Raw genomic sequence first — 16440 nt, 5'->3', positions numbered from 1 at the left:
GCCCTTATTTGAAGTGACAGACAGTCCCTGTAATCACATCTAAATGGCCTTCAAGTGCCACTTCTTTTATATTATTTTTGAACATATTCTACACCTTATGAACAATAGTTGCAATAGATGTAAAAAATTATAATAAACATGATCAAAGCAAATAATAGTTCTACCTCAATCAGCTATTTTGTTTAAATAGAAGCAGCTATTGCATAGAATTGTATCAAGTCACCTTAATCTTAAATGTAAAAATATGCATGGGAGGTAGGTTAGATTTAAATGTCTTCTCTCTACACTTCACTCATTTATAATTTCACGAGGGTGCTGTTGTCATATTTGTGAGCACTAAAATTAAACTGAGATGATTGCAGAATACATATTCTGTTGGAATTTAACATAAAAGTGGGGCGGCAGGTAGTCTAGCAGTTAAGAGTGTTGGGCCAGTAACTGAAAGGTCGCTGGTTAGAATCCCAAAGTGGAAAAATCTGCTGTTTTGCCCTTGAGCAAGGCAGTTAACCCCCAACAACAACAGCTGCCCGGGTGCCAATGACGTCGATTAAGGCAGCCCCCCGCACCTCTCTGAATCAGAGGGGTTGAGTTAAATGCGGAAGATACATTTCGGTTGAATGCATTCAGTTGTGCAACTGACTAGGTTTCCCATTCCCAGTGAAAACATAGCTTTAAAATAAATATATTTAACTTTTAATATAACCAAAATAACAGATCAGATTTCATCTAAGGAAAACACACCAACTTTTATTGTTTAGCAGAACTTTATTGTTGCCTGTGGGGGTTGTTGGTGTCCTCCAGGTGTGGATGGACCCTTTGGCTTCACCAAGGATGCCTCATGAGCCCCAGCTTCACAAACAAAACCATGGCAAGGATCATGGAGGATAACTGCAAAGAGAAGAGAGGATAGGAAAACAATGACTTGAAGCCAAGCAACATTATCTGTTCAGCAACCAATTGCTATAGAATAGATAGTAAGCAAACTAAGAATACTTGTCAAAGAATGTCTCTTTAGGTCCTAATGGTGAGCTACTGTAGAAAAAGTATTACTATGCTTTAACAAGTACAGTTGTTTCCATCAATAGTCCTTAGGTCTGAGAGAGGTTAAAGTTATCCAGAAGACCTTGAGGGAGCAGTGTAACTCATAGGGAGATTCTCAATTGGGCAAAAGTCCTCTCCTCGACTCCTCCGTCCTCCTCTCCTCCATGACCCGGAAACCGATGTGGTCAAGTGGTCGAGGACAGTTGAAAATCGTTAGTAGGCGAACAGAGGAGTTTGCTCCCCTCCTCGATTACTTTGTTCGGCAAAGGATACTGAAGTGCATCCTCCGCAAAGAGTTTTGAAATCTGCCACACACCCTTTGAATCAGCTGTTTACTCGGAGGAGAAAAGCGTGCACAGATTTAAAAATGATACTTTACTAATTCTTTTATCTACATTTCTTTTTACCACTTTACACATGTATTTTGCGATTCCTCCTCTGTAAACGTCATCTGCTTGATGACGAGTTAGTGGAGAAAGAGTCATTTCATACAAGCACTTTTTTTTTTTTACACGTTTCTTATCCTCGACTCCTATCCTTGATTACCTTTTTCAAAAAGAGGCGAGGAGAAGACGGAGGAGAGGACGCAAGGAGTCAAGCAAAACCAATTGAGATTCTCCCATAGCATACCTCCATCATACATATGCAGCCAGCTGCTGATCCCAGGATGACACTCTGCTCTCTGATCACTGTGATGACCTTACCAAAGCAGCTCTTGGGGAAACACACAGGGGGCATTTGGCTTAAGGCTTTACAGCATTAGAGCACAGACTGATACAACATAGTGCAGTGAGGCACTGGGTTTGGTTACCTGTGGTTGGATCATACTTGGAGTGATGGTGATACCGTCACAGTCTGCAAGGGTCTTGTTCACGCAGCATGTCTTAGGGTAGTTCAAACCCGTGGTTGTACTGAACACAGAGCCCTTGAAATCAACTGTTGTGTTCTCAAAGCCACAGCATTTGAACTAAGAGATGAAAAACCAATAAAGAAATGAGAGACATTAGCTGTAATAACTACTGTCTGGGATGCTCTGGTGGTCGAAGGAACCAAATAGTAAAGCCAAGCCTATTTGGACCTTTCCCCATTAGAGCATCTCACCTTGATCATGACTGTGTTCCATGCTGTTGAGATGGGGTCTGTTGCCGCTGGGCCCATATAGGCAGTCATCAGGGAATTCTTGCTTGCGTCACGTACCATTAAGCTAACCTGTCACATATAGACATCACAGTTTATTGAAAGGCATAGCCTGGCTAGGCTATTTCATACAAATAATTCAATAATTTACAGGGCTCTACATTATGATATAGGTTCACCTACTTGATAATACAGATGCCAGCAGTGTTCAATTATTCTTACCAGATTCCGGTACGTCAAGACAAAAATAGTCCCAATGATTTCAGCAACAAACAGCATTGTCACGATGAAGAAAAACTGTTCAGGGTACAAAAAAAACAGGGATAGTGAAAATGTTGCCTCTTATTGAAGCTTGCAGGGGGAAAAGAGTGGGACATTTACAACTCTGCAGTAGTATAACACAGTAAGACAATTATTGTCAGGTGCCTTGAAAATGACTGCACAACTGTTGTCTCTCACCAGCATGATGAAGAAGCGGTTCTCTTTCCAAGCCCCACAGCAGCCGATGAGACCCGTGAAAGACAGCACTGAGCCCATACCAATACAGATGTAGCTGATGTAGATGAGCTGAGACGAGTAGGGGCCAAGGACATCCACAAAGGTAGCTGCTCCATATCTAATCCATGCACCAAGCCCCAGCAGCACAACGCCACTTATCTGGAGGGGAGAGGATTGTGCTGTTCTTTCAGTATTTATTTTTTTCATCATCAACTAATAAATTGCATTTGAGTTGTTATGGACTTGTCTATTTTTCTTCTATGTTTTGCCAGATAGATTTCTGAGGCTAGGTAATATTACAATGACAACAGCAGTAGTTGCTGTCTTCTTCTGTGTGTTTGACTTTTGCAATGCATTCACAACCCTAGGTTTTATGAGAGGGCAACTATATTTCTGAAGATATAGCTAGCCAAGAACAGTTTACATGATAGGTTAAAAATAATGTAAATTATTTGCATTTCAAACACAGGCACAGTTCAACGGGGCTTTGTTTGCTAGCTAGGCAACAGTTAGCTACTTACAACAAGTATCACACAAAGCAGCAACATCAAATACCGCATCCATGTGTACAGTTTGTCATGTCTAGCCATTTTGCGAGTTCGACCTTCTATAATCAAAGGAGAAAAGACATGACAAAATTATACAGAACAGGATAGGCTTATAATAATACTAGCTAATGAGACACATTTTTGGTAAACAGCTGAGGGATGGGGCTGAAGAAATGTAACTACTCTCAAATTCATAGATGGAGCTATGGAAGCCAGGACTGACAATCCATTAGATCCAAATGTTAACCATGTTTTGAAGCTGTACAGTGTTTGTTTATAATTACAAACAATGGAATAAATATGCATATATTATTTTGGGTTTTAATGTGGTAAGCAGTTTAACTAACGCTAAGCTCATGATAAATGTATGAGTTATATTCTTCAAGAGTAAATAGCTAGCTAATAGTATCACTAACTAAAAATATAGATAAAAAAATTGATGTACCAATCCCAGATTGCCCCTTTAATGTATACGACACAACAGTGGTAGGCCTGATCACCGACAACGATGAGACAGCCTATAGGGAGGAGGTCAGAGACCTGGCCGTGTGGTGCCAGGATAACAACCTCTCCCTCAACGTGACCAAGACAAAGGAGATGATTGTGGACTACAGGAAAAAAAAGAGGACTGAGCACGCCCCCATTCTCATCAACGGGGCTGTAGTGGAACAGGTTGAGAGCTTCAAGTTCCTTGGTGTCCACATCACCAACGAACTATCATGGTCCAAACACACCAAGACAGTCGTGAAGAGGGCACGACAAAGCCTATTCCCCCTCAGGAGACTGAAAAGATTCGGCATGGGTCCTCAGATCCTCAAAAAATTATACAGCTGCACCATCGAGAGCATCCTGACTGGTTGCATCACCGCCTGGTATGGCAACTGCTTGGCCTCCGACCGCAAGGCACTACAGAGGGTAGTGCGTACGGCCCAGTACATCACTGGGGCCAAGCTTCCTGCCATCCAGGACCTCTATACCAGGCGGTGTCAGAGGAAGGCCCTCAAAATTGTCAAAGACTCCAGCCACCCTAGTCATAGACTGTTCTCTCTGCTACCGCACGGCAAGCGGTACCGGAGTGCCAAGTCTAGGTCCAAAAGACTTCTCAACAGCTTCTACCCCCAAGCCATAAGACTCCTGAACAGCTAATCATGGCTACCCGGACTATTTGCACTGCCCCCCCACCCCATCTTTTTACGCTGCTGCTACTCTGTTAATTATTTATGCATAGTCACTTTAACTCTACCCACATGTACATATTACTTCAACTACCTCAACTAGCCGGTGCCCCCGCACATTGACTCTGCACCGGTACCCCTCTGTATATATTGCCTCCCTACTGTTATTTTACTTTACTTCTGCTCTTTTTTTTCTCAACACTTTTTTGTTGTTGTTTTATTTTACTTTTTTATTAAAAATAAATGCACTGTTGGTTAAGGGCTGTAAGTAAGCATTTCACTGTAATGTCTGTATTGTATTCGGCGCATGTGGCCAATAAAATTTGATTTGATTTGATTTAATAAATTACTAACATTAACGATCAAGTTCGAGGTGGCTTGGTTAGATTGCTAACGCGGCAAGCTAGCTATTAGCCTAGCTAGACTAGGTACTGTAGCTAGCTAACGTTAGTGACCTGACCATGGATCGCTTGCTACTGGTAGGTAGCTAATTTAGCTAGCTAACGTTAGCCAACATGTTCCTTTAACATGCCCAAAATTAACTAGTCAACCCTCTATGTTTAGACGTTATAGTTAAATTAGCTAGCTAAAGTTAGCATTAGCTAGCATAGGCAAAATGGTCACATGAAAAAATAAGGACCGTCTGTCCTTACTTTTAATAGGTCCAGACGATTTAGGCCTACTGCTATTAAGGCCTACTTGCTGCCAACTGTCTGTGTCTGCCTGGCCAACAGGTGTCATGTTCTCGGTCCAGTCACACACTTCGGTCAAAGACAGCACAGTATGAAGAGAGTCTAAAACTGCTTCACCAATAGAAATCCCCGATCACACTTGTAGACGATGTCATGGCGACGTCATGGCGACGTTGGCTAGCTAAACTCTTGCGTAGAAATATGTCATCGGGTCTACCTGTCGTCTCACACCGAACTGCGCATGTGCAGTCCTTGAAATCAAATGCACTCCTTCGATATAAAGTTTTTTTTTGCGAAAATGAAAACGTGTCAGTTTGTCGTCACTTTCACGAGGTTGGAGTAATAACATCTCGAATTTAGGTTGTGCCTTTAGATTTCACTTCTCTCATTGACTTTTTGAACCACAAACACCGGCCTGGTCGGTTTGGTCTGTTTCGCAAGCGTTCCCGGAAGTCTCGCGATGTTGTGCCTCTGGGTTTAGCAACTCCGTGCTGTTGTGAATCTCCGTTTTGCATCCTTTCTGAACAGACAGACACTAAAGAAAGAATCTCCAGTAGCCAGTGGCGATTTTAGCATGTAAATCTTGGTGGGCCAAACCAAAACAAAATAGAAGTGGGATGCATGCCAGCAAAGCCATTACACAACACTAAACAATACATGAATTGCACTATAATGGTGACAAACGGTGCCCACAAACTGTTAGGGCCCACATAAAGCTGTCCCAACAGCAGAGTCCCAACAGCATGTTTTTTTGTTTGTATTATATTTTACCAGATCTAATGTGTTATATTCTCCTACATTAATTTCACATTTCCACAAACTTCAAAGTATTTCCTTTCAAATGGTATAAAGAATATGCATATCCTTGCTTCAGGTCCTGAGCTACAGGCAATTAGATTTGGGTATGTCATTTTAAGCGAAAATTGAAAAAAAGGGTCAGATCCTTAAGAGGTTAAACTTATTTTCAGAGTGTTGCAAGTTGCAACCTTTTTATTCATTCTCCAGAGCATGTGGCATCTGTAGAAAATCAATTAATAAAATAATAAAAAGTGGCACATATATATATTTCCTGACAGTGAATTGATAATGTTATTTTAATATAAACCTTGATGATACTGTGCAGAGTGGAATGGACATAGGACACATTGCATTGCTTCAATCTAAATGTAAGACAGCATCATTTTCAGGTGAAATATGTATACAGTACAAGATTTCAATACAAATAGACATTTTCCCATATCCAATAATCTTGTACAGGATTTAATTTAAGCTGGCTCAGTTCAATGGTAGGGTGCCTCTCCTTATCACAAAGCTTCCTTAGATTTTTCTTCAGCCTTGGTGATTTCAGAGATTGTTATGCATCCATCCCCATAGTTGTCCTAAGGAGGGTCCAGAGATGCCATCCAGGCAGATGTCTCTATGGCCCTCCCTCCTCCATTGGTTTTCAGTCAATCTTTGAGCCTATTATGCAGTACAAAGTCATGGAGACAACCATCGCCAATATCTAGGGAAACAGGAACAGTAAATAAATGCTTAGGTTATGCAAAACTTTTAAACAAAGCCCACTGTGCGAAACTGAACACATCACATTCTTTTTGTTGAATTTGCATATCATTTGCATCAACGCATCTACATTTGTGGTATTTAAAAAAAGATCAAAACAATGAGAATGTGACCTTGCTATGTTTGATAGAAATTGACTGAGGAAGGGAAGGAGTCAACAGTACCTCAAGGACAGCGATTCCCAATGCCACTGCCACAATGCCAATACTGTTTTGATCAATCAGTTGCTTAAACTTTTGGAAGCAGCCGGTGATTGTCTGTGGGGACACACAAATGTAATACAGTTATTTAGACAGGCGAGGCCACTGGATGTCCAACTGTAAAGTGTGTTACATTCCTAAATGGGCCTTCCATTGATGAGTTTGAGTATGGATGGAGTGTGATTAACTTGTTGAGGTGATGAGTTCAGAGCTCGTACCAAGTTTGGACCCGCACTGACTACATTACAAAAGCTGGAAAAAGCACTGTGGCAGCACTGTTGAGGATAGAGATGGGTGTCTTTTTCAAATGGAGAGCCAGTGAAGTCTGTATAGTTATAGAATCCACAGCACTTCAGCTAGAGTGGACACAGAGACAGTTCATATTAGAAAAATTATATTGACAAAACTGAAAGATTTCTAATACACAGGCAAATATAATAATGTTATTTGAGACATTATTTGTAGGCCTAATATGTTATTTCCAAGGTATTAAAACAGTCCGGCAGGATATTGTAAAGTACCGTATCCATAGTAGCATTCCAGAGAGCGGTGACGTCTGAATTTGCTCCATAGTCCTTCCTAATGTTCTGAACCGCTTTGGTGCCCAGTTTCTCAATCAACTCACCTGCCTGAAAGACATAACACAAATCACACACTCTTAGAAAAAGGGTTCCAAAAGGGTTATTCGGCTGTCCCCATAGGAGAACCCTTTTTGGTTCCAGGTAGAGTTCCAGTTAGAACCCTTTTGGGTTCCATGTAGAATCTTCTGTGGAAAGGGTTCTCATGGAACCCAAAAGAGTTCTACCTGGAACCAAAAAGGGTTAATCAAAGGGTTCTCCTATGGGGACAGCCAAATAACCCTTTTAGGTTCTCGATAGCACCTTTCTAAGAGTGTCATCAAATTCTCCACAGAGTCCTTACCCCCCTTTAGCAATATGAGGTGAGTGAATGGGCTCTCTATGTACGCTTACCAAGGGTTTAAATACCAGGATCACCACTGCTCCAGCCACCTCTGCGATGAACACCACCAACACGATCACAAAGAACTAGAAAAAGAGGAAAATGAGACCGTAAGGAAGAGAGATTGAGAGATTGACTGAGAAAACTGTTTACAGTGTATTTACACACATTTGATACATACTGAACAAAAATATAAACACAACATGTAAAGTGTTGGTGCCATGTTTCATGAGCTGAAATAAAAAGATCCCAGAAATGACCCATAAGCACAAAAAGCTTATTTCTCTCAAATTTTGTGCAGAAATTTGTTTACATCCCTGTTAGTGAGCATTTCTCATTTCCTAAGATAATCCATCCACCTGACAGGTGTGGCATATCAAGAAACTGATTAAACAGCACGATCATTACACAGGTGCACTTTGTGCTGGGGACAGTTGTGCAGTTGTCACGCAACACAATGCCACAGATGTCTCAAGTTTTGAGGGAGCGTGCAATTGGCATGCTGATAGCAGGAATGTCCACCAGAGCTGTTGCCAGAGAATGTAATGTTAATTTCTCTACCATAAGCCGCCTCCAACGTTGTTTTAGAGAATTTGGCAGTACGTCCAAACGGCCTCACAACCGCAGACCACGTGTAACCACGCCAGCCCAGGACCTCCACTTCTGGCTTCTTCACCTGCGGGATTGTCTAAGACCAGCCACCCGGACAGCTGATGAAACTGTGGGTTTGCACAACCAAAGAATTTCTGCACAAATTGTCAGAAACAGTCTCAGGGAAGTGCATCTGCGTGCTCGTCATCCTCACAAGGGTCTTGACCTGACTGCAGTACGGCGTCATAACCAACTTCAGTGGGTAAATGCTCACCTTCAATGGCCACTGGCATGCTGGAGAAGTGTGCTCTTCACGGATGAATCCCGGTTTCAACTGTACCGGGCAGATGGCGTCGTGTGGGCGAGCGGTTTGCTGATGTCAATGTTGTGAACAGAGTGCCCCATGGTGGCGGTGGGGTTATGGTATGGGCAGGCATAAACTACCGACAACAAACACAATTGCATTTTATTGATGGCAATTTGAATGCACAGAGATACCGTGACGAGATCCTGAGGCCCATTGTCGTGCCATTCATCCGCCACCATTACCTCATGCACAGCCATATGTCGCAAGGATCTGTACACAATTACTGGAAGCTGAAAATGTCCCAGTTCTTCCATGGCCTGCATACTCACTAGACATGTCACCCATTAAATATGTTTGGGATGCTCTGGATTGATGTTTACGACAGCTTGTTCCAGTTCCCGCCAATATCTAGCAACTTCGCACAGCCATTTAAGAGGCATGGGACATCATTCCACAGGCCACATTCAACAGCCTGATCAACTCTATGCGAAGGAAGGGCCTCCTGAGTGGAGCAGCGGTCGAAGGTACTGCATCGCAGTGCTAGAGGCGTCACTACAGATCCGGGTTCGATCTCGCGCTGTGTCGCAGCCGGCCGCGACCTGGAGACCCATGAGGCGGCGCACAATTAACCCAGCGTCGTCCAGGTTAGGGGAGGGTTTGGCCGGCTGGGATGTCCTTGTCCCATCGCGCTCTAGCAACTCCTTGTGGTGGCCGGGCGCATGCACAATGACTTTGGTCACCAGCTGTACAGTGTTTCCTCCGACACATTGGTGTGGCTGGCTTACGGGTTAAGCGAGCAGTGTGTCAAGAAGCAGTGCGGCTTGGCGGGTCGTGTTTCGGAGGACGCATGGCTCACGACCTTCGCCTCTCCCGAGTCTGTACAGGAGTTGCAGCGATGGGACAAGACTGTAACTACCAATTGGATATCATGAAATTAGGGAGAAAAAAGGGGTACAAAAAAAAATATATATATAATAATAATAATATGCAAAGTAGTTGTCGCCCTGCATGAGGTAAATGGTGGTCACACCAGATACTGACTGGTTTTCTGATCCACGCCCCTACTTTTTTTTAAAGGTATCTGTGACCAACAGTCATGTGAAATCCATAGATTAGGGTTTAATTAATTGATTTCAATTGACTGATTTCGTTATATGAACTGTAACTCAGTCAAATCTTTGAAATTGTTCCGTTTATATTTTAGTTCCGTGTAGCTACCTACTCTACTGTGGAAAATCCTTAAAGGAGAGATGAGGAGCTTGACAATCAAGCTTGTTGACTGAGTCAGTATAAAACACACTGGTGACAACATATACTGAATAGCTCAGGTTTGAGGTGACCTACCAAGAGCAGCATACACCTGCTCTCCTTCATAGCGCCACAGCAGCCCAGGAAGCCTATAACCAGCAGCACTGCCCCCACAGCAATCAACAGGTAGCCCACGTTGAGGATCTGGCTCATCTCCGCCGGAGCATCTTTTATCCCCTGGAGGAACCCCAGGATGGAGCCGCTGTCCACCTTCACCCAGATCCCCACGCCCAGGATGGCAGCGCCCGCCAACTGGGGGAAGAGAGCATAGCATTGTTGGGTGGTTTCCATTCATTCAATGAAGACCACATCAACTGCTGCCCTTTGTCTTACCTAACATGCACATACAGTGCCTTCTGAAAGTATTCATACCCCTTGACTTATTCCACATTTGGTTGTGTTACAGCCTGAATTCAAAATGGATTAAATTGATTTTTCCCCTCACCCATCTACACACACACACACACACACACACACACAATACCCCATAATGACAAAGTGAAAACATGTTTTTAGAAATGTTAGCACATTCCTTGAAAATGAAATACAGAAATCCCATTTACTGTACATAAGTATTCACACTCTTGAGTCAATACTTTGTAGAAGCACCTTTGGCGGCGATTACAGCTTTGAGTCAGTGTATGTCTATCAGCTTTGCACATCTGGATTTGGGGATTTTCTTCCATTCTTCCTTGCAGATTTTCTCAAGCTCTGTTAAGTTAGATGGGGAGCGGCGGTGAACTGGAATCTTCAGGTCTTTCTACAAATGTTCAATTGTATTCAAGTCTGGGCTTTGGCTGGGCCCCTCAATGACTTTAATATTCTTGTTCTGAAGCCATTACAGCGTTGCTTTGGGTGTATGCTTGGAGTCATGGTCCTGTTGGAACGTAAATCTTCACCCCAGTCTAAGGTCGTTTGCACTCTCAAGCAGGTTCTCATTAAGGATTTGCCTGTATTAGGCTCCATTTATTGTTCCCTCTATCCTTACCAGTCTCCCAGTCCCTCCTGCTTAAAAGCATCCCCATAGCATAATGCTGCCACCACCATGCTTCACGATAGGGATGGTGTTAGATAGGGATGGTGTTAGATAGGGATGGTCTCATCAGACCACAGAATCTTTTGCCTTGTGATCTCAGAGTCTTTCACGTGCCTTTTTGCAAACTCCAGGGAGTGCTGTCATGTGCCTTTTTCTCAGTGGTGTCTTCTGTTTGGCCACTCTCCCATAAAGCCCAGTTGGTGAAGTGCTGTAGAGACTGTTGTCCTTCTGGCAGGTTCTCAGCCAAGGAACTCTGTAGTTCTGTCAGAGTGGTCATTGGGTTCTTGGTCACCTTCCTGACCAAGGTCCTTGCCCGGTTGCTCAGTTTGGTTGGACGGCCAGCTCTAGGCAGAGTCTGGGTAGTTCCATATTTATGGAGACGACTGTGCTCTTGGAAACTTTCAACACTCTAGAAATTATTTTATACCCTTCCCCAGATATATGCCTCATCAAAATTCTATCTCGGAGAGTTCCTTGGACTTCATGGTAAGGTTTCTGCTCTGACATGCACTGTCAACTGTGGGACCTTATATAGACAGGTGTGTTTCTTCCTACCATATCTCAGACTGCCCATCTTAATCTTTTCTTTTTATTGGCCAGTCTGAGATATGGCTTTTTCTTTGCAACTCTGCCTAGAAGGTCAGCATCCCGGAGTTGCCTCTTCACTGTTGACTTTGAGACTGGTGTTTTGCGGGTACTATTTAATGAAGCTGCCAGTTGAGGACCTGTGAGGCGTCTGTTTCTCAAACTAGACACTCTAATGTATTTGTCCTCTTGCTCAGTTGTGCACCGGGGCCTACCACTCCTTTTTCTATTCTGGTTAGAGCCAGTTTGCGCTGTTCTGTGAAGGGAGTAGTACACAGCGTTGTACGAGATCTTCAGTTTCTTGGCAATTTCTCGCATGGAATAGCCTTCATTTCTCAGAACAAGAATAGACTGACGAGTTTCAGAAGAAAGTTATTTGTTTCTGGCCATTTTGAGCCTGTAATCGAACCCACAATTACTGATGCTCCAGATACTCAACTAGTCTCAAGAAGGCCAATTTTATTGCTTCTTTAATCAGCACAACAGTTTTCAGCTGTGCTAACATAATTGCAAAAGGGTTTTCTAATGATCAATTAGCCTTTTAAAATGATAAACTTGGATTAGCAAACACAACGTGCCATTGGAACACAGGACTGATGGTTGCTGATAATGGGCCTCTGTACACCTATGTAGATATTCCATAAAAAAATCAGCCGTTTCCAGTTACAATAGCCATTTACAACATTAACAATGTCTACACTATATTTCTGATCAATTTGATGTTATTTTAATGGACAAAAAAATTGCTTTTCTTTCGAAAACAAGGACATTTCTAAGTGACCCCAACCTTTTAACGGTAGTGTATATATATATATATATATTTTTTTTTTAATAGCTCCTTCGCATTCTCTGACATTCATTCATTAACATTTGATTATTTCACACTCTATAAAATGGTCCAAAATGACATGTCTGTGTCATAAAAAGTAGTAAAACCACGACAAATGTCATGTCTGTCCTTTTGTTTCATGTTCTCATAACGTTTTCCCGTTGCAGTTTAGATACTGTTTTTCTGGGACACAGAATAAGGCTAAGGAGTGATAAGGAGCGATAAGGAGTGTTTTGAGTGCCTGCAGATTCATTATTGTGAAGCATAAATGAACTCCATTGCTATTATCATCAATAATTTACTCAGAAAGATAAAAACATATCCAACTTACAAAGATGATGCCATTGAAGGCAAACATCATGACTTTGAGAAATCCGAAGCAACCCATTCTTGATGAATTATTCTGCCTGGAAGAAAAGAAGAGGAAAAGGGAGAGAAAGGGAACAATGTTATGATTAATCATCTATGGTAATGATGAGAATGTTTACAAATTCTATGGGACTTTGAATCATTAAGATGAGATCAGAGGTCAAAAGTCGGAACTAAATCTACTGCCTTTGTCAATAGCTTGCTGTCTATAGGCCTGGTTAGAGGAGGAAGCATAATGAGCAAAGGTTCTCTTTAATTAAATGGTGAAGTACCATCTTAATATGACAGCTAAAGTATGTACTTCTTACCTTGTTATTTATCAATGATATTTTGGAAATTGCATGTTGAGGGTTTTGGTCACAATCTTATCTTGCAAACTTACACCAGGAACCTTTCTGCACTTCCTGAATAAACATTTGACTCATTTTGAATGATATTGGAAGGTGACAGTTATGGTTTTGTGGACACAGAATCAGTCACTAAGGAAGCAAACATAAATTCTGTCAAACAACAAAGACAAAGCGTTTCTTTACAACTTTAGAGTTGTTCCGTGTCATTTGCAATGAATTGTTATGTCTGGCTATTTACGAGACGGATTAACAATTCTACACACTCCTTGATGCTGTTTGCTGTCTCTGACTTACCAGGAAACCAGCCCTTTGTCATCTACAGTAAGACGTGGGAGGGAAGGAGTGGGGAAAAACCCCAGCCACTTAACTTATCCTCCCTATCGCCGTATCGTTCTAGAACAGTCAAGAGCGCCCTTGCTTTTTTTTTTACTAATGTCATATGACATTTACTGACCAGTCCACTTTCCCAACACCAATGAGAGTTAAGTGAGCCTTTGCTTTAGAATGAAGGAAAGTCCACAGGCAATGACAAGGCAGCATGTCCCACTGTATTTTCATTTAAATGGACCCCTGAACAAATAAAAGGATGATCAGTGTTATGAAAATAGATTAAAATGATACAGAGGCAGACCATAATACCATGTCTGAAAACCCTCCTTCACCTGGGGCCACTACATTTTCAATGCAAAAGACATCTAATTACAAGAAAACTATCAAAATGTTGAACATGGTCTGCTCTTCAGATGAGAACAGTGTCCATCACCTGTCCAGACTGTACAAGGAAGTTGTAAGGAACTTAATCTTCCTCGCCCTCAGTGTCAATCGGGGGCCTATTAAACACAGGAGCCCACTACACACACACACAGATACATTGCAGGTTTATGACCTGTCACATTTTGCTAGTTAAACCATCTGTGGATCATCTCATCCTGCTCTGTTTTATGACCCCATGTGGTGCCCTTTACCGCTGTGTGCGTTTAGGACTGTCTGTCCCTAGTGTGTCTGACTGCATATGACCCCATAGGACGGGAACAGTGATTGAGTGACTAAACGACAGCTAGTTTGTACTGTACTCTTAATAACGGCAATAACAAAACAACAGCACTCTGTGGCAGTAGCACCAGTAGTGTGACAGGGAACTCTGTCAGGGAGTTTCTGATTGACGCGTGTCATTTTCTTTGTGATTGTATGATTACAGTATCCATAATAGTGTGTTTATCTTATACGGTCCCAGATAGAGTACTTAGAAAGAGAAATGGCATCGGCATACAGTACAAGTACTGAGAGATGGATGCTAAATGTCAGGATGTTTATCACTGTGTCAATGTTTAGCCATGAGCATCAGGTTAATCATATGAAAGGGGCCAGTGGGCGCATAGCAACACATCTTGAGTTGGTTTTCCCCCTTTCATTCCCAGAGCTTTTCTTGCAAGTGGCCACTCAACTTCCGCCTTCACAAAGCCATAGGCAACAGCAGTGGCCATAGTTGGCCTGGTGATGTATTAACAACCACAGTCACATCTAAATGACTAACCAAACATCCCAGCCAGGAGCCATGAACATTCAGTACAAAGACACCAACAGAAATGTTGAGGACTGCCATTTTGAGCTAGACTGTGAATTATAACCTCAGGGCACTGTATTGTAATGAGTCGACACATTATATTGGTCCTTTCATGTTTTGAAAAATAAATGGACACTGTTATTTACCCTTGTTTGAAGGCAAATGCAACACGAAGGTGAGTATAATATACAGTAGCTAGGGCCCTTAGGACTTTACATGCTTTGAAAATTAAAATGCAATAAACACAAAGCAGCTAAATAACCCACAATCCCAATGTAAAGAACATAATTTAGATAAGAGAAACCTAAAAACGAAATCAATAGCTACAATGATCAGGTGAATTTCCTGGAAAGTGTTCTTTAAGCTGCTGAATAATATGACAGAGTGAGTGGCATAGCTTTGTTGATATCATGTTAGGAATAATGTGGTATTCCGTCATGAAGACTGGGATAATGAATTAATCCTCTAGGGAGCCAGTGGGGACACACCTGGTGACAAACATTTCCCTTGTTATTCTCACTTACAATAACCTACCTTACAATGGAGTGGTACAACAGGTTACGTTGAGACCAGTGGAGGCTGTTGAGGGGAGGACGGCTCATAATAATGGCTAGAACGGATCCAATGGAATGGCATCAAACCATGTGTTTGACGTATTTGATACCATTCCACTGATTCCGCTCCAGCCATTACCACGAGGCCGTCCTCCCCAATTAAGGTGCCACCAACCTCCTGTGGTTGAAACGTAGAGAGAAAGAGAGGGAGTCTGAGGCTTACCTTCACTGAGGTGATGGAGGCTGTTGCTGGGAGAGCGAGTGTGGGTTTACAGGAGTGTGGGAGTCAGTAGACTGGCTGATTTACCGTGTCCTCAGAGAGTGTCCTGTATTGCGTTTTTCTCTCTCCTACACACACTCTCTCTCTCTCGTTCTCTTCCTGTGCTTCTCCGTGGCTGCAGGTTGGTTATAAACAGGGAGGGAGGGAAGGGGAGAGCTGAGGCAAAAAGGTGGGTTTGAGGCAGGCTTCAGAGGCAAGGAGCTCACTTCCCTGTGGAGTAGAAGTCCCACCTGAGGGAGTGTCACAGCAATGTTAAAGCTACATACACACAGGCATAAGCACATTCTTTTATCACCATTTTTACCTGTGGCATCACTGTATATTCAAGTGGGATTTTGGAGACGTGAATGGTATGGAAGCAGAGAAGGAATATATATCTATAGATTTTAAAGAAAATAGTACATACTATAAGACCTAACTTAATTTTTCACATGACTATGTGAGTTCCATTGAAGTCATTGTTTTATAGACATAAGATAATTAATCAGCCGGAATGTTTCTCTTGCTTAGAAATTAGCTCAGACTTTGACCTCATAAGTCTTCCTATGACACACACTTTTTTGTATATATTTTTAAAAAATGTAACCCCCCTTTTTCGTGATTACGATCTTGTCTCATCGCTGCAACTCCCCAACGGGCTCGGGAGAGGTGACGGTCGAGTCATGCGTCCTCCGAAACATGACCTGCCAAGCCGCGCTTCTTAACACCCGCTCGCTTAACCCGGAAGCCAGCCGCACCAATGTGTCGGAGGAAACACCGTTCAACTGACGACCAGGTGCCCGGACCGCCACAAGGAGTTGCTAGAGCGCGATGAGCCAAGTAAAGCCCCCCCTGCCAAATCATCCCCTAACCC

At 42.6% G+C, this 16440-nt stretch overlaps 2 protein-coding genes across 2 annotated transcripts; both read right to left on the bottom strand.

Annotated features, from left to right (window-relative positions):
• Positions 1–756: 756 nt before the first annotated feature.
• LOC311124558 (tetraspanin-16-like) lies at positions 757–5140 on the bottom strand (the record flags this gene model as incomplete). The annotated part of the gene is made up of 8 exons (XM_084198677.1): positions 757–888; positions 1672–1755; positions 1853–2008; positions 2143–2250; positions 2401–2475; positions 2638–2835; positions 3198–3283; positions 5053–5140. The coding sequence occupies 8 exons, from the start codon at positions 5138–5140 to the stop codon at positions 823–825; spliced, it is 861 nt and encodes a 286-aa protein (XP_084054803.1). The 3' UTR covers positions 757–822.
• A 915-nt stretch (positions 5141–6055) lies between these two features.
• Positions 6056–15637, bottom strand: LOC311124557 (tetraspanin-1-like). The gene is made up of 8 exons (XM_084198676.1): positions 15531–15637; positions 12802–12877; positions 10057–10272; positions 7826–7900; positions 7376–7483; positions 7073–7210; positions 6819–6911; positions 6056–6595 (listed from the first exon to the last, which is right to left on the bottom strand). The coding sequence occupies exons 2-8, from the start codon at positions 12856–12858 to the stop codon at positions 6536–6538; spliced, it is 747 nt and encodes a 248-aa protein (XP_084054802.1). The 5' UTR covers positions 12859–12877; positions 15531–15637; the 3' UTR covers positions 6056–6535.
• Between the last annotated feature and the right edge of the window lie 803 nt (positions 15638–16440).

The sequence above is a fragment of the Coregonus lavaretus genome (genome assembly GCF_964263955.1).
Source record: "Coregonus lavaretus genome assembly, contig: HAP1_SCAFFOLD_7807, whole genome shotgun sequence".
Taxonomy (NCBI): Eukaryota; Metazoa; Chordata; class Actinopteri; order Salmoniformes; family Salmonidae; genus Coregonus; species Coregonus lavaretus.
Note: the sequence above shows the minus strand (reverse complement) of the source record. Positions and strands in the feature narration are given on the sequence as shown.